The sequence below is a fragment of the Hippopotamus amphibius genome, chromosome 8 (genome assembly GCF_030028045.1).
Source record: "Hippopotamus amphibius kiboko isolate mHipAmp2 chromosome 8, mHipAmp2.hap2, whole genome shotgun sequence".
NCBI classification, from domain to species: Eukaryota; Metazoa; Chordata; class Mammalia; order Artiodactyla; family Hippopotamidae; genus Hippopotamus; species Hippopotamus amphibius.
This window is the reverse complement of record NC_080193.1, coordinates 60,554,269-60,581,630: the sequence shown is the minus strand read 5'-3', so window position 1 is coordinate 60,581,630 and position 27,362 is coordinate 60,554,269. Positions and strand designations below refer to the sequence as shown.

General features: G+C 37.2%; 1 protein-coding gene across 2 annotated transcripts in view; it reads right to left on the bottom strand.

The window, feature by feature from the left end:
* The window catches only part of ARHGAP15 (Rho GTPase activating protein 15), a 652,966-nt gene that overhangs the window by 560,560 nt on the left and 65,044 nt on the right, over window positions 1–27,362 (bottom strand). For both annotated transcript variants that reach the window (XM_057745532.1, XM_057745533.1), the window contains exon 3: window positions 6,481–6,549. In XM_057745532.1, coding sequence (XP_057601515.1) covers window positions 6,481–6,549 — 69 coding nt within the window. The remainder of the gene's footprint in view (window positions 1–6,480; window positions 6,550–27,362) is intronic.

Sequence of the window (27,362 nt, the reverse complement as noted above, 5' to 3'; positions counted from 1 at the left end):
GGGGGAAATAAACGCCACAGAGCAGGAAAAAGAAAAAAGAATAAAAAGAATAGAAGACAGTCTCAGAGACCTCAGTGATAACATTAAGCAGACCAACATTCGAATTATAGGCATCCCAGAAGAAAAAGAAAACAAGAAAGGGTCTGAGAAAATATTTGAAGAGGTTCTAGTGGAAAACTTCCCCAACATGGGAAAGGAAATAATTAACCAAGTCCAAGAAGCACAGAGAGTCCCATACACAATAAACCCAAGGAGAAATACTCCAAGGCACATATTAATCAAACTAATGACAATTAAACACAAAGAAAAAATATTAAAAGCAGCAAGAGAAAAGCAACCAATAACATATAAGGGAAAACCCATAAGGATAACAGCTGACCTTTCTACAGAAACTCTGCAGGCCAGAAGGGAATGGCAGGATATACTGAAAGTCCTGAAAGAGAGAAACCTACAGCCAAGACTACTCTACCCAGCAAGAATCTCATTCAGATTCGACGAAGAAATCAAAAGCTTTCCAGACAAGCAAAAGTTAATAGAATTCAGCACCACCAAACCAGCCTTACAACAAGTGCTAAAGGAACTTCTCTAAGTAGGAAACACAAGAAAAGGAAAACACCTACAAATACAAACCCAAAACAATTAAGAAAATGGTAAGTGGAACACACATGTCAATAATCACTTTAAATGTAAATGGATTAAATGCTCCAACCAAAAGACACAGACTGGCTGAATGGAGATCCTTCTATATGCTGCCTACAAGAAACCCACTTCAGACCAAGGGACACATATAGACTGAAAGGAAAGGGATGGAAAAAGATATTCCATGCAAATGGAAGTCAAAAGAAAGCTGGAGTAACAATACTCATACCAGACAAATTAGACTTGAAAGTAAAGACTATTACAAGAGACAAGGAAGGACACTACATAATGATCAAGGGATCCATTCAAGAAGAACATATCACAATGGTAAATATCTATGCCCCCAACATAGGAGCACCTCAATACATAAGGCAAATGCTAACAGCCATAAAAGAGGACATCGACAGTAACACAATAATAGTGGGAGACTTTAACACCCCACTTACATCAATGGACAGATCATCCAAACAGAAAATAAATAAAGACACACAAGCTTTAAATGACACATTAGACCATCTCGACTTCATTGATATGTATAGGACATTCCATTCAAAAACGACAGACTACACTTTCTTCTCAAGTGCACATGGAACATTTTCCAGGATAGATCACATCTTGGGTCACAAATCAAACCTCAGCAAATTCAAGAAAATTGAAATCATATCAAGCATCTTCTCAGACCACAACGCCATGAGACTAGATATCAATTACAGGAAAAAAACTGCAAAAAATACAAACACATGGAGGCTAAACAATTCACTCTTAAACAACCAAGGAATCACTAAAGAAATCAAAGAGGAAATAAAAAAATATCTAGAAACAAATGACAACAAAAACACAACAACCCAAAACCTATGGGATGCAGCAAAAGCAGTTCTAAGAGGGAAGTTTATAGCAATACAATCTTACTTTAAGAAACAAGAAAGTTATCGAATAAACAACCTAACCTTACACCTAAAACAACTAGAGAAAGAAGAACAAAGAAACCCCACAGTGAGCAGAAGGAAAGAAATCATAAAGATCAGAGCAGAAATAAATGAAAAAGAAAGGAAGGAAACCATAGCAAAAATAAATAAAACTAAAAGCTGGTTCTTTGAGAAGATTAACAAAATTGATAAACCATTAGCCAGACTCATCCAGAAAAAAAGGGAGAAGATGCAAATCAACAGAATTAGAAATGAAAAAGGAGAAGTCACAACGGACACCTCAGAAATACAAAACATCATGAGAGACTACTACAAGCAACTATATGCCAATCAATTGGATAACCTGGAAGAAATGGATAAATGCTTAGAAAAATACAATCTTCCAAGACTGAACCAGGAAGAAATAGAAACCATGAACAGACCAATCACAAGTATGGAAATTGAGGTAGTGATTAAAAATCTCCCAACACACAAAAGCCCAGGATCAGATGGGTTCACGGGCGAATTCTAGCAAACATTTTGAGAAGAGTTAACACCTATCCTTCTCAAACTCTTCCAACATATTGCAGAAGGCGGAACACCCCCAAACTCATTCTACGAGGCTACCATCACCCTGATACCAAAACCAGACAAAGATGTCACAAAAAAAGAAAACTACAGACCAATATCACTGATGAATATAGATGCAAAAATCCTCAACAAAATACTAGCTAACAGACTCCAACAGCACATTAAAAAAATCATACACCATGATCAAGTGGGGTTTATTCCTGGGATGCAAGGATTCTTCAATATATGCAAATCAATCAACGTGATACATCATATCAACAACTTGAAGGATAAAAACCATATGATCATTTCAATAGATGCAGAAAAAGCTTTTGACAAAGTTCAACATCCATTTATGATAAAAGCTCTCCAGAAAATGGGCATAGAAGGAAATTACCTCAACATAATCAAAGCCATATATGACAAACCAAATGCCAACGTCGTTCTCAATGGGGAAAAACTGGAAGAATTCCCTCTAAGAACAGGAACAAGACAAGGGTGTCCACTCTCACCACTATTATTCAACATAGTTTTGGAAGTTTTAGCCACAGCAATCAGAGAAGAAAAAGAAATCAAAGGAATCCAAATTGGAAAAGAAGAAGTAAAATTGTCACTCTTTGCAGATGACATGATATTATATATAGAAAACCCGAAAGACTCTACCAGAAAACTGCTAGCACTAATTGATGAGTTTAGTAAAGTAGCAGGATACAAAATTAATGCACATAAATCTCTTGCATTCCTATACACTAACAACGGAAGAGCAGAAAGAGAAATTAAGGAAACTCTCCCATTCACCATTGCAAGAAAAAGAGTAAAATACCTAGGAATAAACCTGCCTAAGGAGGCAAAAGATCTGTATGCAGAAAACTTTAAGACATTGATGAAAGAAATCAAAGATGACACAAACAAATGGAGAGGCATACCATGCTCCTGGATTGGAAGAATCAACATAGTGAAAATGTCTGTACTACCCAAAGCAATTTACAGATTCAATGCAACCCCGATCAAATTACCAATGGCATTTTTCACAGAACTAGAGCAAGAAATCTTACGATTTGTATGGAAACACAAAAGACCCCGAACAGCCAAAGCAATCTTGAGAAGGAAAAATGGAGTTGGTGGAATCAGGCTTCCTGACTTCAAACTATACTACAAGGCCATAGTGATCAAGACAGTATGGTACTGGCACAAAAATAGAAAGGAAGACCAATGGAATAGAATAGAGAACTCAGAAGTAAGCCCAAACACATATGGGCACCTTATCATTGACAAAGGAGGCACGAGTATACAATGGAAAAAAGACAGCCTCTTCGATAAGTGGTGCTGGGAAAATTGGACAGTGACATGTAAAAGAATGAAATCAGAACACTTTCTAACACCATACACAAAAATAAACTCCAAATGGATGAAAGACCTACATGTAAGGCCAGACACTATATAACTCCTAGAGGAAAACATAGGCAGAACACTCTAGGACATCCATCAAAGCAAGATCCTTTTTGACCCACCTCCTAGAATCATGGAAATAAAATCAAGAATAAACAAATGGGACCTCATGAAACTTAAAAGCTTTTGCACAGTGAAAGAAACCGTAAACAAGACAAGAAGACAACCCTCAGAATGGGAAAAAATAATTGCCTATGAAACAACGGACAAAGGATTAACCTCCAAAATATACAAGCAGCTTATGCAGCTTCATACCAAAAAAGCAAATAACCCAATCCACAAATGGGCAGAAGACCTAAATAGACATTTCTCCAAAGAAGACATACAGATGGCCAACAAACACATGAAAAGATGCTCAACATCACTCATCATCAGAGAAATGCACGTCAAAGACACAATGAGGTATCACCTCACACCCATCAGAATGGCCATCATCACAAAATCTGGAAACCACAAATGTTGGAGAGGGTGTGGAGAAAAGGGAACTCTCCTGCACTGTTGGTGGGATTGTAAGTTGGTATAGCCACTATGGAAAACAATTTGGAGGTTCCTTAAAAAGCTACAAATAGAACTTCCATATGATCCAGTAATCCCACTCCTGGGCATATACCCAAAGAAAACCATAATCCCAAAAGAAACTTGTACCATAGTGTTTACTGCAGCACTATTTACAATAGCCAGGACATGGAAGCAACCTAAATGCCCATCAACAAATGAATGGATACAGAAGATGTGGCATATATATACAATGGAATATTACTCAGCTATAAAAAGGGATGAGATGAGCTATATGTAATGAGGTGGATAGAACTACAATCTATCATACACAGTGAAGTAAGTCAGAAAGAGAAGGACAAATATTGTATGCTAACTCACATATACGGAATCTAAAAATGGTACTGATGAACTCAGTGACAAGAACAAGGATGCAGATACAGAGAATGGACTGGAGAACTCGAGGTATGGGAGGGGGCGGGGGGTGAAGGGGAAACTGAGACGAAGTGAGAGAGTAGCACAGACATATATATACTACCAACTGTAAAATAGTCAGTGGGAAGTTGTTGTATAACAAAGGGAGTCCAACTTGAGGATGGAAGATGCCTTAGAGGACTGGGGCGGGTAGGGTGGGGGGTACTCGATGGGGGGGAGTCAAGGAAGGGAGGGAATACGGGGATATGTGTATAAAAACAGATGATTGAACCTGGTGTACCCCCAAAAAAGTAATAAAAAAAAAATAATAAAATAAATAAATAAATAAAGCAAACAGGGTTCTTTGATGTTTTATCTGTTATGAAGGAAACAAAAGTCAAAGATGACTAAGAGTTTTGACTAAAGTACCTGGAAGAATGGAGTTACATCTTGTGAAATGGAGAAGACTGGGAAAAGCAGGTCTGGGAGAAAATCAGGATCAGTTTCAGATATGTTAAGTTTGAGATGTATGTTAGACATATAAATGAAAATACCACCATATACAGTACTGGAGTTTAGGGCATTGGTCCATGCTGGAGACTGAAAATTACAAGTGGTTACTGTAACACAGTATATAAAACCACAATACTGAATGAGATGCCTTAGTGAATAAATGCAGAGAGAAAGAAGAAAAGTTAAGGATTGAGCTCCAAGATGAATGTGAACCAGCAAAGGAGATGGAAAATGAGTGGCCACTTAATTAGTTGAAGATCCATAAGTTAGCAGTTTCCTGGTATTCATGTGAGAAAAAAGCTTAGAAAAAAGTTATCAATTGGGTTAAATTCTCAGATCTTCTAAGGAGAAAACTGAGACTTTACCAACAGATTTAGTAATATGGAAGTAACAGATGACCTTGTTAAGAGGTGAGTGGTTGGGATAAAAGTCTAAACAGAGTTGCTTCAGCAAGTAAAGGGAGGGGACCAATTAGGGACATTAAAGATAGGCAACATGTTAAAATTTTTTTATTCTAACGTAAAGTGGAATGATGGAGCAATAGGTGGAAGAGTGGACATATGGGATCTAAAATATGCAAAACAAAAGAAAATCAGAGAACTGAACCAAGAAAAGAAATATTTGGGGGACTGGAAGCATGTTGCCTAATGTGAAGTATTAATACAACAAGAAGGATAAACAAGGAGAAAAGGTGCATTACAGTTATCAAAAGGTAGGTCATTAACAAAAAGACATATCAAAATATATGACATTTGGGCTGATGTGTTTTTAAGATACCTCTAATACTGCATCCCTTTGTTTTATAGAATGTTTCAGGCACTCTTATAGTCATTAGGATACAACAATAAACAACACAAAAGAAAAAAAAATCACTGCTCTCAGACACTTAGAATCCACAGATAAAGGATTAATTTTTCCTTAAAAAAAACTATCAAAATTTGCAGTAGGTTCCTAATAATCTCTGCTTCCTGTTATTCACACCCTTGTGTAATCCCTTCTCCTTGAGTGTAGACTAGACTTAAGGACTTGTTTTAGACCAAAATAATGTGCCAAAGTTGATGGGACATCACTTCTATGATAAGGTTGCAAAATATTCTGATTTTCACCTTGCTAACAGACTCTCCTGTCTTCTCAGTTTGCATACTTTGAAAAAGCAAGCCACAATGCTAGAGAAGCCCAAGTGACAAGGAAGTAAGAGTAGCCTCTGGCCAAAAGCACTGAAGGAACTAAATCCTGCCAACAACCATGTACTTGAGCTTGAAAACAGATCCTTCCCCAGTCAAGCCTTCAGATGTGACCCCAATTTTGGCTTGAATTTTGAGTGCAAACTTTTGAAAGACTCTGAGCCACAGGACCCTGCTAAGTTATGCCCAGTTTCCTGACCCATAGAAACATGAGATAATAATATGTACTGTTCTAAGTTGCTGAGTTCTGAGGTAATTTATTTTGTAGCAGTAGATAAATAATACAGTACTGAAATGAAATAATTACTTACCAATTGTTCCAGTGGAGGAATGACATCTTTCAAGACATGCTGTGAAAGATTCCTTCTGTGCCGGGATATCTGAAAAAATAGTGACATTTGATGCTATTATTTTTCTTTAAAAACAAAGAAACTCTAAGTGATTTTAAAAAGAGCATAACTTAGTAAGAGAGCACATGAAAATAACCATATTCAGATTCATTAAAAAAGGTGAATAAAGTAGATTTAGATGGGAAATCAATGTTTTGGACATTAATTAATTTGAGTAAAATGTGCATTCCAAGATGGCTGACTGCAAGAATATCTCATATTCCATGTGGTCTTCTTACCGTGTGACCTTAACACCCCTCCTATCAAATGGTGGGGATTACGAACTTGGGTAGACCGTTATAACTGCTTTTAACCAAAACATATGGCAGAAGTAACACTATATGACTCCAAATATTACAGCATAAAAATATCATGCACTACCCCCTTGTTCTTTTAGAACACCCCCAACTTCTCCTCCACAGACACAGGGCTCTGCTCCTGCCTGCATGCTCTCTCTGTTGTTGGAGCCTGGAGCCCCGCTCTCTGGGCACAGGAGGGGTCCGCTCTCCTGCCTGCTGGGACCTGTGGAAAGGGGCTTCCAGCGCCAAGATTCCTTTATCCAGAGGAAAAGCAGAGATCTGAGTTTGCTTTTGTTTTTTCCTTTTCAGGTATACCCTTGGGGCCAGGTGGGGAGGGAGAGCCCACCACCTGGAGGGCTCTGGTGATGCTATGATGTGGCACTGGTTATTGTGTAATAAATTTGCCATGGTTTGTGAAAAAAAAAAAAGTCACCATTTTGAGAGGAAGACCAAATCATCCCATACAGAGAGAACACAGCGAGAAGCCTCATAAGCTTTCTAGCTGACAGACGACCTGAGGTGCAAGCAGACAGCCAGTATCAACCACCAATCATGTGACTATAAAGATATCCCGATGAGTCCTTCTTCTAGCAGTTGAACACCCCAGCCTTCAAGTCTTCCCAGCAGAGGCCTCAAACACTGTAGGAGAAATAAGCTGTTCCTGTTGTGCCTTATCTGAATTTTTGACCAGATTCCATAAGCATAAAAAAATCATTATTTTACACCTCTGTGTCTCAGGGTGATCTGCAATGCTGTAGTAATAACTGGAACAGAATATTTACTGTTGAAACACTTTGTGCTTATACTATGATATGAACTCAGCTTTTTCAGAGTTAATGTGCTATTAATTTCCCTGTCTTCTACTATTATCCAGATATATATAAATATACAATAATCACACGAGTGCTCTTAGAACAAGTTTGTTTTAAATGCCTTATTGTTCTTTCTCCTGAAGAAGCACCACAGACAGATTCTATAATAAAACCAAAAAAAAGGAGGAATTTATAATTAAAAATTATTATCTTAAAATCTGAAATAAAAGCTCTTATTAATAGTACTATTTCACTCAACAGGAATTTTCTAGTACATTGAATGGAGGAGAGAGTGGGGAAGTGTGGGACAAAGCAGTAGGAAGAAAAAGAAAGAGATGGAGACAGAGACTGAGAGAGACAGAGAGAGAGAGAAAGACATGAGCGTGCGGAATCTTTAAATAAAACAGGTTTGAGTACGGTGTCTAGAAAAGAACTTTGGATGCCTTTGGCCCTGCTTACCAGCACATGCCACAGACAGAAGGGATTAGATCAATGCCTACTGAGATTTTGAGGGAACTGTATTTCCAAAGAAACCAAAAGCCTGGCCTAAAAACCCTGTGATTCTATTCAATCCCTGAATCCATATTTGCTCCACAAAAACTGAATTATGAAGGCAGTACAACCTTCAAGGAGGCCATTCTCTTCAATGCTCATGTCAGATGTGGCCCATGAAGGATAATGGGGAAGGAAGAGACTCCAGAAAGCAGAGCCAGAAACCTTGGAGAACAATGGATACGGGAAATTCTCCCAGAAAGAAGAGCCAGAAATTGCCTCTACTGCCAGGGCAGGGTCTCACAGGACCTGCCCAGCAGAATTATAATCATCACTTTGGTTCAGAGACTGTTCGTCATTTACCATTCTTTCCTTTACAAATGAGAGGACTTCTGTTCGTTTGTTTGTTTCCAGGTATCAAGCTCTTGCTCCATCACTGTCTATTGGATGTGATAGGGAAAGCAGGACAGAGAGCTTATTTTTCAAGTACTAAATTCTTAACCCCCTGGAGAAAATTTGCACCTGATGGAGAAAGCCATTTATCACCAGAGATTCTGGAACTGGAGCTTGAGGCAGTAACTGGGTGGGATTTTTGGTTGTCTCCTTTGAGGAGGTGTATGGGTGTATTCCTAAGTGTTGGGAGCCAGCTGCAAATTGATATATGGGAGGGAGGAAGAGCCTGGTGGTCACTCACCAAATTGTGTCCTCTCTTTCCTGGGCACATCTCCAGACTGCATTTCTCAGCCTGCCTTACAGTTAAGAGTGGCTATATGACTAGTTCAGACCAAAGGCAAATGAGCAGAAACAATGAGAACTACTCCCCAAGGCTATTAACTAGTGAGTTCCCCCCCCTGTAATGTTCTCTTTCTTAGTATACTGGGGGGGAGCAAACATTAATCGAGGTCTTATGGGAGGATGAAGATGCAAGATGGGAGAATTGGGGGCCCTGAATCACCCTGTCACCAAGCACAGGCCAGGAAAACTCACTTTGTTTTATTTAGTAAACTTTTTATTTTGGAATAATTTTATACTTAGGAAAAAGTTGCAGCGAGTACAGAGAATTCAGGTAGAACATTTCCTTCGAATTTGTACATGATGAGAAACAAAATTCTATTTTGTGGAGCCATCAGGAATTTTAGAGAATTTCATAACTGTTAACATTGCCCTAATTAAGATAACCATAGACGCTCAATCAAGTTGAAACGAAAGGTCTTTTGCATAAGAAAACTGTGAACAGAATAATAGTTATTAACAAGAAATCCTAGCAACCAAAACTTCTTACCTGTTATTCATTGATATTTCAGCTTCTCAGTAGGAGGAGAATATATATATTTGGTATTTAAACCTCTTAGGGAACTAGGAATTTATTTTATATTGCTATGCATTTAGAATTTACTACTCAACTATTACTCATCATACTAAGATTTATAAACTTCAGTGAAAATTTAGTATACATGTCTTATAGTCAACTTACAAGGGTGGGAGAATTCTGGAATAGAGGGAGTGTTGTTTCATTTTCGTGCTGGACTTACAGTCTTGCCGTAAAAGTCATCCTCTGACAGGTAAAGCACCTCAAGGTTTAAATGTTAGAGAAAGCAGTAGTATGTAAATGTCTCCATGATACCAATGAATAGGCACCTGGGCACTCACTGTGTCAGTTTTACCATTTCTTCTTCTCTGGTCAAGTCCATGCCGTCTTCTGCCCTACCTCTACTGGATTTTTAATTTTTTTAAAAGAACTTTTATTGAGATACAGTAAACAGACAATAAACAGCATATATTTAGAGTATACAATTTGGTATCCCAATCTCCCAATTCATCCCCCCCAATCCTCCCCGCTTCCCCCTCTTGCTGTCCATATGTTTGTTCTCTACATGTGTCTCTATTTCTGCCTTGCAAACTGGCTGATTTTTACTATTTTTCTATAGTCCACATATATGTGTTAATATATGATATTTGTTTTTCTCTTTCTGACTCACTTCACTCTGTATGACAGTCTCCAAGTCCATCCATGTCTTTACAAATGTCCCAGTTTCATTGCTTTTTACAGCTGAGTAATATTCCATTGTATATATGTACCACATCTTTTTTATTCATCTGTTGATGGACATTTAGGTTGCTTCCATGTTCTGGCTATTGTAAATAGTGCTGCGGTGAACATTGGAGTGCATGTGTCTTTTAGAATTATGGTTTTCTCTGGGTATATGCCCAGCAGTGGGATTGCTGGGTCATATGGTAACTCTATTTTTAGTTTTGCAAGCAACTGCCATACTGTTCTCCATAGTGGCTGTATCAATTTACATTCCCACCAACAGTGCAAGAGCGTTCCTTTTTCTCCACACGCTCTCCAGCATTTACTGTTTGTAGATTTTCTGATGATGCCCATTCTAACCGGTGTGAGGTGATACCTCATTGTAGTTTTGATTGGCATTTCTCTAATAATTAGTGATGTTGAGCAGCTTTTTATGTGCCTCTTGGCCAACCATATGCCGTCTTTGGAGAAAAGGCTATTTAGGTCTTCTGCCCATTTTTTGATTGGGTTGCTTGTTTTTTTGATATTGAGCTGGATGAACTGTTTATATATTTTGGAGATTAATCCTTTGTCAGTTGGTTCGTTTGCAAATATTTTCTCCCATTCTGAGGGTTGTCTTTTCACCTTGCTTATAGTTTCCTTCGCTGTGAAGAAGCTTTGAAGTTTCATTAGGTCCCAATTATTTATTTTTGTTTTTATTTCCATTACACTAGGGGGTGGATCAAAAAAGATCTTGCTTTTATTTACGTCGAAGAGTATTCTTCCTATGTTTTCCTCTAGGAGTTTCATAGTGACTGGCCTTACATTTAGGTCTTTAATCCATTTTGAGTTTATTTTTGTGTATGGTGTTAGGGAGTGTTCTAATTTCATTCTTTTACATGTAGCTGTCCAGTTTTCCCAGCACCACTTATTGAAGAGGCTGCCTTTTCTCCATTGTATATCCTTGGCTTCTTTGTCATAGATTAGTTGACCATAGTTTATCTTTGGGCTTTCTATCCTCTTCCATTGATCTATATTTCTGTTTTCATGCTAGTACCATACTGTCTTGATCACTGTAACCTTGTAGTATAGCCTGAAGTCAGGAAGCCTGATTCCACCAACTCCATCTTTCCTTCTCAAGATTGCTTTGGCTATTTGGGGACTTTTGTGTTTCCATACAAATCGTAAGTTTCTTGTTCTAGTTCTGTGAAAAATGCCATTGGTAATTTGATAGGGATTGCACTGAATCTGTAAATTGCTTTGGGTAAGAGAGTCATTTCCACAATGCTGATTCTTTCAATCCAAGAACATGGTATGTCCCTCCATCTGTTTGTGTCGTCTTTGATTTCTTTCATTAGTGTCTTATAGTTTTCTGAGTACAGGTCTTTTACCTCCTTGGTTAGCTTTATTCCTAGGTATCATATTCTTTTTGTTGCAATGGTGAATGGGATTGTTTCCTTAATTTCTTTTTCTGGTCTTTCACTGTTAGTGTATAGAAATGCCAGAGATTTCTGTGTGTTAATTTTGTATCCTGCAACTTTACCAAATTCATTGATTAGCTCAAGTAGTTTTCTGGTGGCATCTTTAGGATTTTTTATGTATACTATCATGTCATCTGCGAACAGTGACAGTTTTACTTCTTCTTTTCCAATTTGGATTCCTTTTATTTCTTTTTCTTCTCTAACTGCTGTGGCAAGGACTTCCTAAACTATGTTGAATAGTAGTGGGGAGAGTGGACATTCTTGTCTTGTTCCTGATCTTAGAGGGAATGCTTCCAGTTTTTCACCATTGAGAATGATGTTTGCTGTGGGTTTGTCGCATATGGCCTTTATCATGTTGAGGTAGGTTCCCTCTATGCCCACCTTCTGGAGAGTTTTTATCATAAATGGGTGTTGAATTTTGTCAAAAGCTTTTTCTGCATCTATTGAGATGATCATGTGGTTTTTATCCTTCAGTTTATTAATATGGTGTATCACATTGATTGATTTGCATATATTGAAGAATCCTTGCATTCCAGGGATAAACCCCACTTGATCATGGTGTGTGATCTTTTCAATGTGTTGTTGGATTCTGTTTCTAATATTGTGTTGAGGATTTTTGCATCTAAATTCATCACTGATATTGGTCTGTAGTTTTCTTTTTTTGTAGTATCTTTGTCTGGTTTTGGTATCAGGGTGATAGTGGCCTCATAAAATGAGTTTGGGAGTGTTCCTTCCTCTGCAATGTTTTGAAAGAGCTTAGGAAAGATGGGTGCTAGCTCTTCTCCAAATGTCTGATAAAATTCACCTGTGAATCCATCTGGTTCTGGACTTTTGTTTGTTGGGAGATTTTTAATCACAGTCTCAATTTTCATACTTGTGATTAGTCTGTTCATATTTTCTATTTCTTCCTGATTCAGTCTTGGAAGCTTATACCTTTCTAAAAATCTGTCCATGTCATCCAGGTTGTCCATTTTATTGGCATACAGTTGCTTGTAGTAGTCTCTTATGGTTCTTTTCATTTCTGCGGGGTCTGTTGTAACTTCTCCTGTTTCATTTCTAATTTTATTGATTTGAGTCCTCTCCCTCTTTTTCTTGATGAGTCTTGCTAGAGGTTTATCAATTTTATTTATCTTCTCAAAGAACCAGCTTTTAGTTTTATTGATTTTTGCTATTGCTTTCTTTGTTTCTATTTCATTTATTTCTGCTCTGATCTTTATGATTTCGCTCTGTCTACTAACTTTGGGTTTTGTTTGCTCTTCTTTCTCTAGTTTCTTTAGGTGTAAGGTTAGATTGTTTATTTGGGATTTTTCTTGTTTTTTGAGGTAGGATTGTATTGTTATAAACTGCCCTCTTAGAACTGCCTTTGCTGCATCCCATAGGTTTTGGATTGTTATGCTTTCATTGTCATTTGTCTCTAGGTATTTTTTGATTTCCTCTTTGATTTCTTCAGTGATCTCTTGGTTATTTAGTAGCGTATTATTTAGCCTCCATGTGTTTGTTTTTTACAGTTTTTTTCCTGTGATTGATTTCTAATCTCATAGCATTGTGGTCAGAAAAGATGCTTGATATTTCAATTTTCTTGAATTTACCAAGGCTTGATTTATGACCCAAAATGTGATCTATCCTGGAGAATGTTCCATGTGCACTTGAGAAGAATGTGTAATCTGCTGTTTTTGGATGTAATGTCCTATAGATATCTATTAAATCAAGCTGATTTATTGTGTCATTTAAAGCTTGTGTTTCCTTATTAATTTTCTGTGTGGATGATCTGTCCATTGGTGTAAGTGGGGTGTTAAAGTCCCCTACTATGATTGTGTTACTGTTGATTTCCTCTTTCATAGTTGTTAGCATTTGCCTTATGTATTGAGGTGCTCCTGTATTGGGTGCCAATATATTTATAATTGTTATCTCTTCTTCTTGGATTGATCCCTCGATCTTTATGTAGTGTCCTTTCTTGTCTCTTGTAACATTTTTTATTTTAAACTCTATTTTATTTGATATGAGTATCCCTACTCCAGCTTTTTTTTGATTTCCATTTGCATGGAATATCTTTTTCCATCCCCTCACTTTCAGTCTGTATGTGTCCCTAGGTCTGAAGTGGGTCTCTTGGAGACAGCATATATATGGGTCTTGTTTTTGTATCCATTCAGCCAGTCTGTGTTTTTTGGTTGGTGCATTTAGTCCATTTACATTCAAGGTAATTATCATTATGTATGTTCCTATTACCATTTTCTTAATTGTTTTGTTTTTGTTTTTGTAGGTCCTTTTCTTCTCTTATGTTTCCGGCTTAGAGAAGTTCCTTTAGCATTTGTTGTAGCGCTGGTTTGGTGGTGCTGAATTCTCTTAGCTGTTGCTTGTCTGTAAAGCTTTTGATTTCTTTGTCAAATCTGAATGAGATCCTTGCTGGGTAGAGTATTCTTGGTTGTAGGTTCTTCCCTTTCATCACTTGAAATATATCATGCTACTCCCTTCTGGCTTGCAGAGTTTCTGCTGAGAAATCAGCTGTTAACCTGATGGGAGTTCCCTTGTATGTTATTTGTCATTTTTCCCTTGTTGCTTTTAATAACTTTTCTCTGTCTTTAATTTTTATCAATTTGACTACTACATGCCTTGGCATGTTTCTCCTTGGGTTTATCCTGCCTGGAACTCTCTGTGCTTCCTGGACTTAGGTAGCTATTTCCTTTCCCATGTTAGGGAAGTTTTCAACTATAATCTCTTCCAATATTGTCTCGGGTCCTTGCTCTCTCTCTTCTCCTTCTGGGACCCCTATAATGCAAATGTTGGTGCACTTAACATTGTCCCAGAGGTCTCTTAGGCTGTCTTCAGTTCTTTTCATTCTTTTTTCTTTATTCTTTTCTGCATCAGTGATTTTCAGCATTCTGTCTTCCAGGTCACTTATTCACCCTTCTGCCTCAGTTAATCTGCTATTGGTTCCTTCTAGTGTATTTTTCATTTCAGTTGTGCTGCATATCTCTGTTTGTTTGCTCTTTAATTCTAGGTCTTTGGTAAACTTTTCAATCTTTACAACCAGTCGTTTTTCAAAGCCCTGGATCATCTTCACTATCATTATTCTGAATTCTTTTTCTGTAAGGGTGCCTATATCCTCTTCATTTAGTTATTTTTCTGGGGTTTTAGCTTGTCCCTTCATCTGGTACAAAGTCTTTTGCCTTTTCATTTTCTCTATCTTTCTGTGGCTGTGGTTTTCAGTTCCACAAGATGAAATACTGCTGATACTGCTTGATACTGCTGTCTGCACTTTTGTGGAGGAAGCTATCTAGGAGGCTCATGAGTGCTTCCTGATGGGAAGGACTGATGGTGGGTAGGGCTGGGTGGGCATAGCTCAGTAAGACTTTAATCCAGTTTGGTGAGTGGAGCTCAGTAAAACTTTGATCTGCTTGTCTGCCAATGGGTGGGGCTGCATTCCCACCCTGTTGATTGTTTGCCCTGAGGCCACCGATCACTGGAGTTTACAGGCTCTTTTGTGGGGCTAATGGTGGACTCTGGGAGGATTCACACCAATGAGCACTTCCCAAAACCCCTGCTGCCAGTGCCCCTGTCTCCTTGGTGAGCCACAGCTGCCCCCAACCTCTGCAGGCAACCCCCCAACACCAGCAGGTGGGTCTGGTTCAGTCTCCTATGGGGTCACTGTTCCTTACCCTGGTTCCTGGTGAGCACACTTTTTTGTGTGCCCTCCAAGAGTGGAGTCTCTGTTTCCCCCAGTCCTGTGGAGGTCCTGCAATCAAATCCCACTGGCTTTCAAAGTCTGAATCTCTGGGGATTCCTCCTCCCGTTGCTGGACTCCCAGGTTGGGAAGCCTGATGTGGGGCTCAGAACCCTCACTTTAGTGGGTGGATTTCTGCAGTATAACTGTTCTCCAGTTTGTGAGCCACTCACCCAGCATTTACGGGATTTGATTTTAACGCGATTGCATCCCTCCTACCGTCTCATTGTGGCTTCTCCTTTGTCTCTGGATGTGAGGTGTCTTTTTTTGGTGAGTTTCAGTGTCTTTCTGTTGATGATTGTTAAGCAGTTAGTTGTAATTCCAGTGCTCTTGTAAGAGGGAGTGAGTGCACGGCCTCTTACTTCACCATCTTGATCCTCTCTCTCCTTCTACTGGATTTTAATGGCATAGTGGCCCACCATCCTCTAAATATTCCCTTCTAGTGACCTATAGAAAGCTTTCTTATAAAGCAATGATTCAAAATATGTTGTGTACATATTGCCAGGAGTACAAGAGATGATTTTAGCTGATGAAGTTTCAATTTTAATTATTATTTACATAATCTTAAGATTTAGTAGAAAAATTTATCACATCAGAGCCATTTTTTTAGGGCTATGAATATATTTTCCATTAATATAAAGTTAGTTAAGTATATGAAATGTAAACACACACACACATACCCATACACACACAATAAGTGAATGGCTGAAGTTTGGGAAACAAATTTAATGGAAGAAATTGGATTAGAAATGACCAGTTACTGAACACGTACCACCCTTAAAGGAAATCACTGGTTCCATGGTACAAATAAGAATTCAACTAGAGAAATGATACAACAATAACACTGCCTGCTAAGTTACTGAGTACCTATTATCTGCCAGGCACTGTTCTAAGTGTTTTGCATATACTAAAATGTTTGATTATCAACCAAACATTAAGAGATCAGTGACATATATTTCGTAAAGGTAGAAACACAGACATAGACCTTTTAAGTAACTTTGAAAATCTACAGCAAGTGAAAACATGGGTGATATTTTAACATGGATCTAAGCCCTCAGCTATTGCACTTTATTGTTTTTCCAGCAATATAAATATATACGTGTAAAGACAGTCACTAAATTCTTGGGGAATTACAGAGCTCCTCTATGTGCACAAGTGGATATTCCTATGGTATGAATTTGAAAAGAGCCAAACTTATAAATTTGTACATGTTTATGTAGGAAGCTAGATATCAGATTTCAAATCTGTTATGAATCATCTTACTATTCCTTTAGGGGAAGTAATATTGGTGATCATTCCTAAATCAATAAGCTAACTAATCTATCATGTTCAATCAAGTTAGAAGATATGGAGGAAAACTTCATCACCTATCTTTTGCTTTAACGTCTTTCTCAGCTAAGCATTAGGTACAGAAATATGTTATTATGCCAAATCAGATTATGCTGACTGAGACTTATCATTTAGGAAATTCTGGATCCAAAGTTGCTCAACTGTCTTGCATTGATATCTGAAAAACTTAGGATGTTTCAAAAGAGCTGTGTTTCTGTGACATAATTGAAATAATAATTGTAAAGAAAATTTGATTTTATTTCCATGATTCTAGGAGGTGGGTCAAAAAGGATGTTGCTTTGATGTATGTCAAAGAGTGTTCTGCCTATGTTTTCCTCTAGGAGTTTGATAGTGTCTGGCCTTACATGTAGGTCTTTAATCCATTTGGAGTTTATTTTTGTGTATGGTGTTAGGAAGTGTTCTAATTTCATTCTTTTACATGTTGCTGTCCAATTTTCCCAGCACCACTTATTGAAGAGGCTGTCTTTTTTCCATTGTATACTCGTGCCTCCTTTGTCAAAGATAAGGTGCCCATATGTGTTTGGGCTTACTTCTGAGTTCTCTATTCTATTCCATTGATCTTCCTTTCTATTTTTGTGCCAGTACCATACTGTCTTGATCACTATGGCCTTGTAGTATAGTTTGAAGTCAGGAAGCCTGATTCCACCAACTCCATTTTTCCTTCTCAAGATTGCTTTGGCTATTCGGGGTCTTTTGCGTTTCCATACAAATCGTAAGATTTCTTGCTCTAGTTCTGTGAAAAATGCCATTGGTAATCTGATCGGGATTGCATTAAATCTGTAAATTGCTTTGGGTAGTACAGTCATTTTCACGATGTTGATTCTTCCAATCCAGGAACATGGTATGTCCCTCCATCTGTTTATGTCATCTTTGATTTCTTTCATCAATGTCTTAAAGTTTTCTGCATACAGATCTTTTGCCTCCTTAGGCAAGTTTATTCCTAGGTATTTTATTCTTTTTGTTGCAATGGTGAATGGGAGAGTTTCCTTAATTTCTCTTTCTGCTCTTCCGTTGTTAGTGTATAGGAATGCAAGAGATTTCTGTGCATTAATTTTGTATCCTGCTACTTTACTAAACTCATCAATGAGTGCTAGCAGTTTTCTGGTAGAGTCTTTAGGGTTTTCTATATATAGTATCATGTCATCTGCAAAGAGTGATAATTTTACTTCTTCTTTTCCAATTTGGATTCCTTTAATTTCTTTTTCTTCTCTGATTGCTGTGGCTAACACTTCCAAAACTATGTTGAATAACAGTGGTGAGAGTGGACACCCTTGTCTTGTTCCTGTTCTTAGAGGGAATTCTTCCAGTTTTTCTCCATTGAGAACAATGTTGGCTTTTGGTTTTGCATATATGGCTTTTATGATGTTGAGGTAATTTCCTTCTATGCCCATTTTCTGGAGAGCTTTTATCATAAATGGATGTTGAACTTTGTCAAAAGCTTTTTCTGCATCTATTGAAATGATCATATGGTTTTTATCCTTCAATTTGTTGATATGATGTATCACGTTGATTGATTTGCGTATATTGAAGAATCCTTGCATCCCAGGGATAAACCCCACTTGATCGTGGTGTATGATTTTTTTAATGTGCTGTTGCAGTCTGTTAGCTAGTATTTTGTTGAGAATTTTTGCATCTATATTCATCAGTGATATTGGTCTGTAGTTTTCTTTTTTTGTGACATCAAGAATAAACGAATGGGACCTCATGAAACTTAAAAGCTTTTGCACAGCAAAAGAAACCATAAACAAGACTAAAAGGCAACCCTCAGAATGGGAAAAAATAATTGCCTATGAAACAACGGACAAAGGATTAACCTCCAAAATATACAAGCAGCTCATGCAGCTTCATACCAAAAAAGCAAATAACCCAATCCACAAATGGGCAGAAGACCTAAATAGACATTTCTCCAAAGAAGACATACAGATGGCCAACAAACACATGAAAAGATGCTCAACATCACTAATCATCAGAGAAATGCAAGTCAAAGCCACAATGAGGTATCACCTCACACCCATCAGAATGGCCATCATCACAAAGTCTGGAAACAACAAATGTTGGAGAGGGTGTGGAGAAAAGGGAACTCTCCTGCACTGTTGGTGGGACTGTAAGTTGGTACAGCCACTATGGAAAACAATTTGGAGGTTCCTTAAAAAACTACAAATAGAACTACCATATGATCCAGTCATCCCACTCCTGGGCATATACCCAAAGAAAACCATAATCCCAAAAGAAACTTGTACCATCATGTTTATTGCAGCACTCTTTACAATAGCCAGGACATGGAAGCAACCTAAATGCCCATCAACAAATGAATGGATACAGAAGATGTGGCATATATATACAATGGAATATTACTCAGCTATAAAAAGGGATGAGATGGAGCTATATGTAATGAGGTGGATAGAACTACAATCTGTCATACAGAGTGAAGTAAGTCAGAAAGAGAAAGACAAATATTGTATGCTAACTCACATATACGGAATCTAAAAATGGTACTGATGAACTCAGTGACAGGAACAGGGAGGCAGATACAGAGAATGGACTGGAGAACTCGAGGTATGGGAGGGGGCGGGGGGTGAAGGGGAAACTGAGACGCAGCGAGAGAGTAGCACAGACATATATATACTACCAACTGTAAAATAGTCAGTGGGAAGTTGTTGTATAACAAAGGGAGTCCAACTCGAGGATGCCTTGGAGGACTGGGGCAGGGAGGGTGGGGGGGAATCGAGGGGAGGGGCGTCAAGGAAGGGAGGGAATATGGGGATATGTGTATAGAAACAGTTGATTGAACCTGGTGTACCCCCAAAAAAATAAAAAAAAAAAAAAAAAAAAAAAAAAAAAGAAAATTTGAGGTCAATCACAATCTCATGAGGTAAGTTTGAAGGCAAAAAAGAATTCTCCTAAGCCATAGTATAAATAAGAGAATATCTTAGTTTATAAAAGTATTTATCAATAGCTATATTAGCAGTATCTGAGAATTTTGCAAATTTTTATGGGACACCTTCTCAAAAAACATTCCCACTTAAGACATTAGATGTTATTTTTTTTTAAAGTGTTGTTGATTTACAATGTTGTGTTTATTTCTTTTGTACAACAAAGTGATTCAGTTACATGCACACACACATATGTATACATTCTTTTTTATATTTTCTCCATAGATTTTTTTATGAACCATTCATTTTAGCCAGTAAACATTCCATGTTTAGTACTCATATGCCAGTAATCTCTAATAGTAGGTGCTTAAAATGTACTTGCTTGCTGACATTATAAAATATCTCAGGCTTTCCCGGTGGTGCAGTGGTTAAGAATCCGGCTGCCAATGCAGAGAACATGGGTTCGAGCCCTGGTCCAGCAAGATTCCACATGCCACAGAGCAACTAAGCCCGTGAGCCACAACTACTGAGCCTGTGCTCTAGAGCCCGAGAGCCACAACTACTGAAGCCCACATGCCTAGAGCCTGTGCTCTAGAAGAGGAGTCACCGCAACGAGAAGCCCCTGCACCTGGACAAAGAGTAGCCCCCCACTCAACACAAAGAGAGAAAGCCCATGCACAGCAACGAAGACCCAATGCAGCCAAAAAAATTAAATAAATAAATAAATTTAATAAAAAATAAAATATCTCTAATACTAGTATTGCAAAGAGAACACATACTTCATTTTGGATAATCCTAATTTTTTTTACCCAGAATATCAGAACTTTTAAATGTACCCGACATCAAAAACCCTACATCTTGTTCTCTGAATTCCTCCTGGATAAGTTTCAGAATGTTGGCAAGGTTGGGCTCCATTGTTTAATCTTAGATCCTTATCACTTTTGCAGTAATTGTTAATTAATCACTGAATTTGAAAAACTTAAATAACAGTCAAAATATTAGCAGTAGCTTGATACAAAATTTTTAATACATTATTTTCTCTGTGAATTACATAAGTATTTTTCTGAAGAAGCCTGAAAATATGCTTTTTATGTGTGTCTGATTTCTTGTCTCCAAATAATCTGAAATTGTATACAGATCTTCCCTCTAAATATAAGTGAACACGTATGTATATCCATCACATATTTAAGTGTTCATAGCCTGATTGTTTTTTTTGCTAGTTCTTATACCCTTAAATTATGAAATATTGGTTTCAATATCATTTTACAATTCCCATTTGAGAATTTTATGAATTGCTACTTCTCAATTTAATTCCAGCATTTTAGCAGAAAGAGGCCTTAACAATTCCATATTCCCCTGGCCTATTTTTTAAGAATGCTACTTAACAGTTTCTTTTGAGGTGACATGGTTATGTCTTTTTTTTTTTTTAATTATTATTTATTTATTTATTTATTTTATTTTTGGCTGCACTGGGTCCTCATTGTTGCACGCAGGCTTTCTCTAGTTGTGGCAAGCAGGGGCTACTCTTTGTTGTGATGCGCGGGTTTCTCATTGCAGTGGCTTCTCTTGTTGCTGAGCACAGGCTCTAGGCACACGGGCTTCAGTAGTTGCAGCAAGTGGACTCAGTAGTTGTGGTGCACAGACTTAGTTGCTCCGTGGCATGTGGGATCTTCCCAGCCCAGGGATGGAACCTGTGTCCCCTGCATTGGCAGGCGGACTCTTAACCACGGCACCACCTTGGAAGCCCCATGGTTATGTCTTAAACTGGTTTTTCTATCACAGTATTCTGCATCTTAAGCAACTGAGCTTTCATAATAAATACTTGAGTTGATGGCAATCCTTCCTTTGAGGAGAAAAAAAAAAGTCAGACCTCTTCTTTTTTTCAGTGATGCCATCATCCTATTGATTTATTTTTCCAGTAACTAGAAATGATTTATGGCTAGCATTGAAAAAATAGAAATACACATATCTTTAGACTTGGATTTTTTGAACCCACTATTAGGTTAATATTATATATCACTGCAACTTTTTTAGATCAAATCTATGAGTTTCCTTCTTTATCACCACCCACCACCCTCCCTGCTTTGACTCCTCTGCCCTCCCGAGGTACTTTATCTTTCTAACTGTGCAAAGCAAAGTGGAAAAATGAAATATTCAAACGTGCAATGTATATTTTCCTTTAAATTCCTTTTTATTCTTATTAGAATATGCATCATAATTAAGTTTTTCAGGTATCTTTTCCTCCAAAAAGAGGAATTAAAAAGTCACTTTTTCAAAGTGTCTCCATTTTTTCTTCCATTCCTCTTTTTCTGTTTAAAAAATGTGAAACTGATGGGTGGGACTAGTACTTGATATATTACAAACTGTAAAAATAACAGAATTTGAGCATATTATTTTCCTTGTGTAGGAGGGTCTACTATGAAAGTTATACATAAACATGAAACATTCCACATAGCTCTGATTTTAAATAGATTACCATTTTTGATGAAAGTTTATATCTTGTGGCTTAGAATTGAAATAAAATCACTTGAATAAAAGCATTAGTTTGTTCCAACATTTTCACAGACATGTACATTTTCTGAGGCATACCTCCCATTAGCAACCTCCCTGGATACTTGGATGAAAAACAGAAATAAATTTGTGGTTAAGTTTAGTTTTTATCTTCACAGTTTCACAAAAGTTTTTTTTTTCTTTTTTTTTGGTGTATCCCAAGTCTTATGTTCAAGTCTTCATTTGTTTTGCAAATTCTTTTCCTTGTAGCTACTACAATCAGAAATTAAGGAAAGTTAGTGAAGTGTTTTTTGTTTTTGTTTTTTCTTTGAATGTGGAGAGGTGGCCAGTATTTCTTATACTCACAACAATTCAGTTGTTTAGAAATAATATCAACCTAAGTGATGGCTATGTTTTTTCAATCATGTGTATGTGGCAGGTAACTGCTTTTGAAAAAAAAAGGGAAGTTAAGAAGATATAAGTTAATCTTCTAACTTTACCTCTTTGTAGGCACATGTAAAATTTACACATGCCTAACAATTATTCTACCACTAACTAAATGTATCCTTCTTGATCCTAATGAGAGGTAATGACACAAACCATAGAAAAACCAAATCTTTTGCTTTACTCCTTATTAATGTACCAACCACTGTATATTGTTTAACATGTATGTGCTCTTCCTCTATCTCCCTACAATATCATTCAATTACTATAGGGGGCATAAGCAAATGTCTTTTTTTTTCCCATAAGCTTTTTTAGTTATATATTGTTAGTCCAAAATCTGACATTCTTATCTCTTTTAACTCCTCCAGAAAATGAAAGGGAAAGATTCAGAAACCTTTTGGAGGACATATTAAGGTTTATTAGCATTTTTTTTTTTTTTAGTTTCTTGAATATTCTTTAGTCAGCCTCTGGGTCACCTGAAGCTCTCACCAGCCTTTCAATCCTGGGATAAGTCTAGTTGAATGAAATTCAGCTTCAACCACATATTCTTGTCCCATATAGCCAAAGCTAGGTGTTTCCTGAAATGATTCTAACTCCTTTATACTTCCCCTCCTTTATCTAGTCACATACATGTGTGTTCCGCCAAGAAGAAAATCAAACTGCTTCTTACTTCCAGTTTAAATAGAAATGAACTATATACAGAGCACACTTCCTTCTTTATTGCTAAATACTATTTCTTTTAGTTTTCTCATTTCTTTTGGCATACTTTCAATAGAATGTTTCTCTCTAAGAATTTTCTCAGACTGAGAGGTATCATTCACACGGAACTTGGATACTCCACAATTTTAGCCTATGAACCTGCTTGTAAGATAAAAACTACAAGTAGCAAGAAACAGAGAGATATCTGGGTAATACAATTTTCTACATTTTCTTCATGTGAAGTGCATTTATGCATTGTCTTAATTTTTAGTTTACTTTTTTCTTTACAGGTTCATATATATTTAGCCATGAATTTCCAAATTGATAAAATGGGAAAATAAGGGCCAAATGGACACAGAAACATCTTATTTCACTCATAATACTACCAATGATATTAGATCTAATGCTTTACATAATTCATTACGGCCAGAGTTTATAAAGTTACTACCATTAGCGGATAAAATAACTTATTCATCTCTTTTACTCTCCATAACAGAGATATTTCCTTTGTTGATGTAAACAAAAGGAAAGAGTTTAAAGAGTAGATTAAGAAAATATAGATGGGTATCTAGAACACTTGGGCCAAACTGATATTTTCTGCACAAATGCAAGTCATATGCTATTTTTTATTTTATTTTATTTTATTTTTATTTTTTAATTTAATCTTTTTATTTTTCATTTTTTTAACAGACAATAAACTGCATACATTTAGAGTGTACAATTTGGTATCCCAATCTCCCAATTCATATGTTATTTTTTAAATAAAAAGATTCACGACAGTAGAAAACAATACCAAGAAAACTATCTCACAAACACCTCAAAACAAAGGAAAATAGAAAACAAACAATTATTGCGGGCCTGAATTATTAAAATGGTTTACCTATTTTTAACTAAATGAAACAAATCTTTACCAAATTCCCATTTAGCTGTGTTGGGCAGAAACAACTTATATCTAATTTCATGATATTTAATCGTCTAGAAATTCTCAACAAATTAGAATCAAGCTTTATTTTTAGTCTCAAGTATAAGTCTCTTCCTTGCCCAGAAGGGCTTAAATTGAAATATCAAGTTTACTTTTTACTTTTCCAGGTATGTGTTCAATCACTAAAGAAGAAATTCTCTTCTTTGGAAAGCTGTAATCAATGACATACCAAGTTTGATCTATGATATGTAAAGTTTGACAAAGACATTTACCCACAGTCAGATTTCTATAGTCTTTTGACACCTTTCCTTGAACATCATTATTTCTTAGTGCAAAGATGGAAATGTACTGTCTAACTCACTATAAATGCTTTGCCTGCGTGGAAAGGTCACTTCTAAAAGCACTGTGGGAGGCAAAGCTTTTCATAACTATGACGTTCTTTCAAGAATTAACGGACTTTTGGTCAAATATTTAAAACATGCATATGAATGTCCTTGGCATCTTCAGTGAATGTCTAATAGTTGTATCTTTCCAGTTTCCTTCCTTCAGTTATTCTTTGAGGTTTTCATAGACCCCAAACTCACCTTCTGCTGCCGAAAAAGCAGATTTAGCTCTGAAGGTTAATCCAACTCAGCAGGATTGAAGGATGGCACTTTTCCTTGGTCGTAAGTATGTTGGCTCAGGCCAGACAGCTGTTAGGACATTCTCCTCTGGGAATCGTGCCCTCAACACCCACCGCTGATGCACATACATGGTCTACTGGCTGCCGACTTCCATGCCCATCTGCTCAAATGGCATGGTGCCCACTCACAAGTTGGCTGGATCCTTGCCCTTAGTGTGTAGGTGCCAGGCAATGATGGGTTTAGATGGGCAGCCTGCATAATACTACAAGTGACATTTTTTTTTTCTCTCTCTCTCCAATATCTGTCTTCGGCGCCTTCTCTGAAAGAGAAACTTGCGTTTCTCTACCTCTGATTATACCTGTGGACACATGTGGCCTTTTACAGGTAGATATACAAATACACTCAACCTGCTACCAACAGTAAGATGAAAGGGAAGAATCCACAGAGCCCCAAATGACAAATTCTAACACAGAAATGGGTTGGATTGTGAAAATCCCGACCACCTGGAGTCTGTCAGAAGAAATTTAGCAAGGGTGTTAGTACAGCAGATCTCTCACAGATAGCAATGGCACCAGGAAATAGCTTAAGTTACAGCACTTTTTGTCTGTCGCAGCTCCAGCACAAATCACTTGCCTTGCATTGAAAAGGCACATACAACAGAAAACAAAATAAATCAGGCACAAGAACAAGCTTAATGGGAACACAATTTATATGCTCAGTGGAGGGAAAGGTGCAAGCTACAATCTTCAGACCTCAGAAATAACCCTGACTGGAGGTCCTAATACAGAGAAAAAGAATCAGAAATAGCATCTCTCTTTCCAATCTACAGCAAACCCACGGAGAGGAATAGATTGGCATAGGAGGTTGTGACTTTAATGATCCAAAGCATATGAACGCTTGTTAGCAGACAGCAGACAGACATAAGCAAGAACAACAGTAATGGTTGCATCTGCAGCCTGGCCTATGGCACTCAAACCAATCAGACTGCTTTGGAGAGCAGTGCCGGAAGGTATGTTAAAGCCTTGCTTTTCCTTGTGTGTTTATTTAAGGGTGACTGAATTCAGGGTGTTGTCAGTCTGCCTTGGAGAATGGTTATCCAATGTGTAGGCATGATCTCTCTCCCTGTATGCTCTGTTGAGTCAGTTAGTTATGTGTGACTACTTGCTCTGTCCTAGTCTTTATACAGTGCCAAAATCCTCCAGTCCAAGTTCCAAAGGAACAGGGCCTAAAAACTTTTGGCTCGAGAATCAAATTAGGTTTCTCTGCTTCCCCAGCCAGAAATGCATAAATACCCAATGGCCAAAACCAAAGAATCTGACATTGTGGAATGAATAGAGCTGTCATATACCACTAAAGTGTGGAAATATCTACTGTTTGAAGTCAGGACTAGTTCAACATCTTCAGTAATCAGAACAGACTTCTTTGGACACCTTTATGGGTTAGTCTGGCTTTTGATTGGGAATGTTTCTGGCAAGCTACTGATTCCAGATATCAGAAATGCAAGAACATACGGTTTATAAGAGAAAATCTGCCATTTTTTCCTATCAAAAAAATTCGCAAAGGCAGCACATTTTCATAAAAGACAGATCCCTCATCCTGTTTTCCTTATTGACCTTCAAGTTAGCACCATGCTTAGATGTATACTTAAAAGAGAACTAGTCAAAGAAGAGGTAAGTTTGAATGGTTTGAAAAAGTATTCATGAGAAACTGAATTTGGAATTATCTGAGAGCTTCTGGTGAAAACAAAGAATGGATATAATCATCCTAAACTCTTCAATCTGATTTTTATTCTATAACTGTCAGAGCTCCCAGAATAAATCATTTTCCTCATGACTTATCACACCTTGAGTGTATTACAGTAAGAGCTACATACTTCTAACTTTTTGAAAGTGAAAAAAAGCAGATATGCTACCTAGAGACTCCTGAGGTTAAGGACCATGTTTTACTCATCTTTAAATCAACTGAACTTAGTATAGTGAAAATACATATTACGGGATTGGTCACTTCAAACTTCATATTGCATCTTCTTATGCATGTGACCTATTTCATTGAATTTACCAAGACCTTCAAATGCCTGAAATGTCTTGCCCTGTGATACCTTGTTATAAACACATTCATTCCAAAATATGGACTATGTCAGTAGTCATTTCCAGATGAAGTTCCTAATTTCTCAGAGGAGATCTGCCATCTATCCTTACTAAAATAATATTGAACTTTCAAAATGCTCCCTTCATTAGTCTACAATTGAAATAACTGACACTAGTTGGATAATATTATAGTTCCCTGATCTATGTAGTATACCCAATGTTTGAGGCTTACACTATTCTTCCAGAGGAAAAATCTGAGAAGATAAGTAGATATAGATAGGTATAGATATGGATATAGGTTTAGGTAGATATATTTCTGTAATAATGCTTTGAAGTAGTATTACACAAGCGTGTAGATTATTATTTTGAACAATTCTATATCTCTCTATTATCACTTACCCTCTGGGCAAATTGTTTTACCTCTTGGTGCCTCTATTCCCTCAACTGTGAAATATGCATGGTATAGTTGCTATTCCTCATAGGATTCCGTTAGAAATACG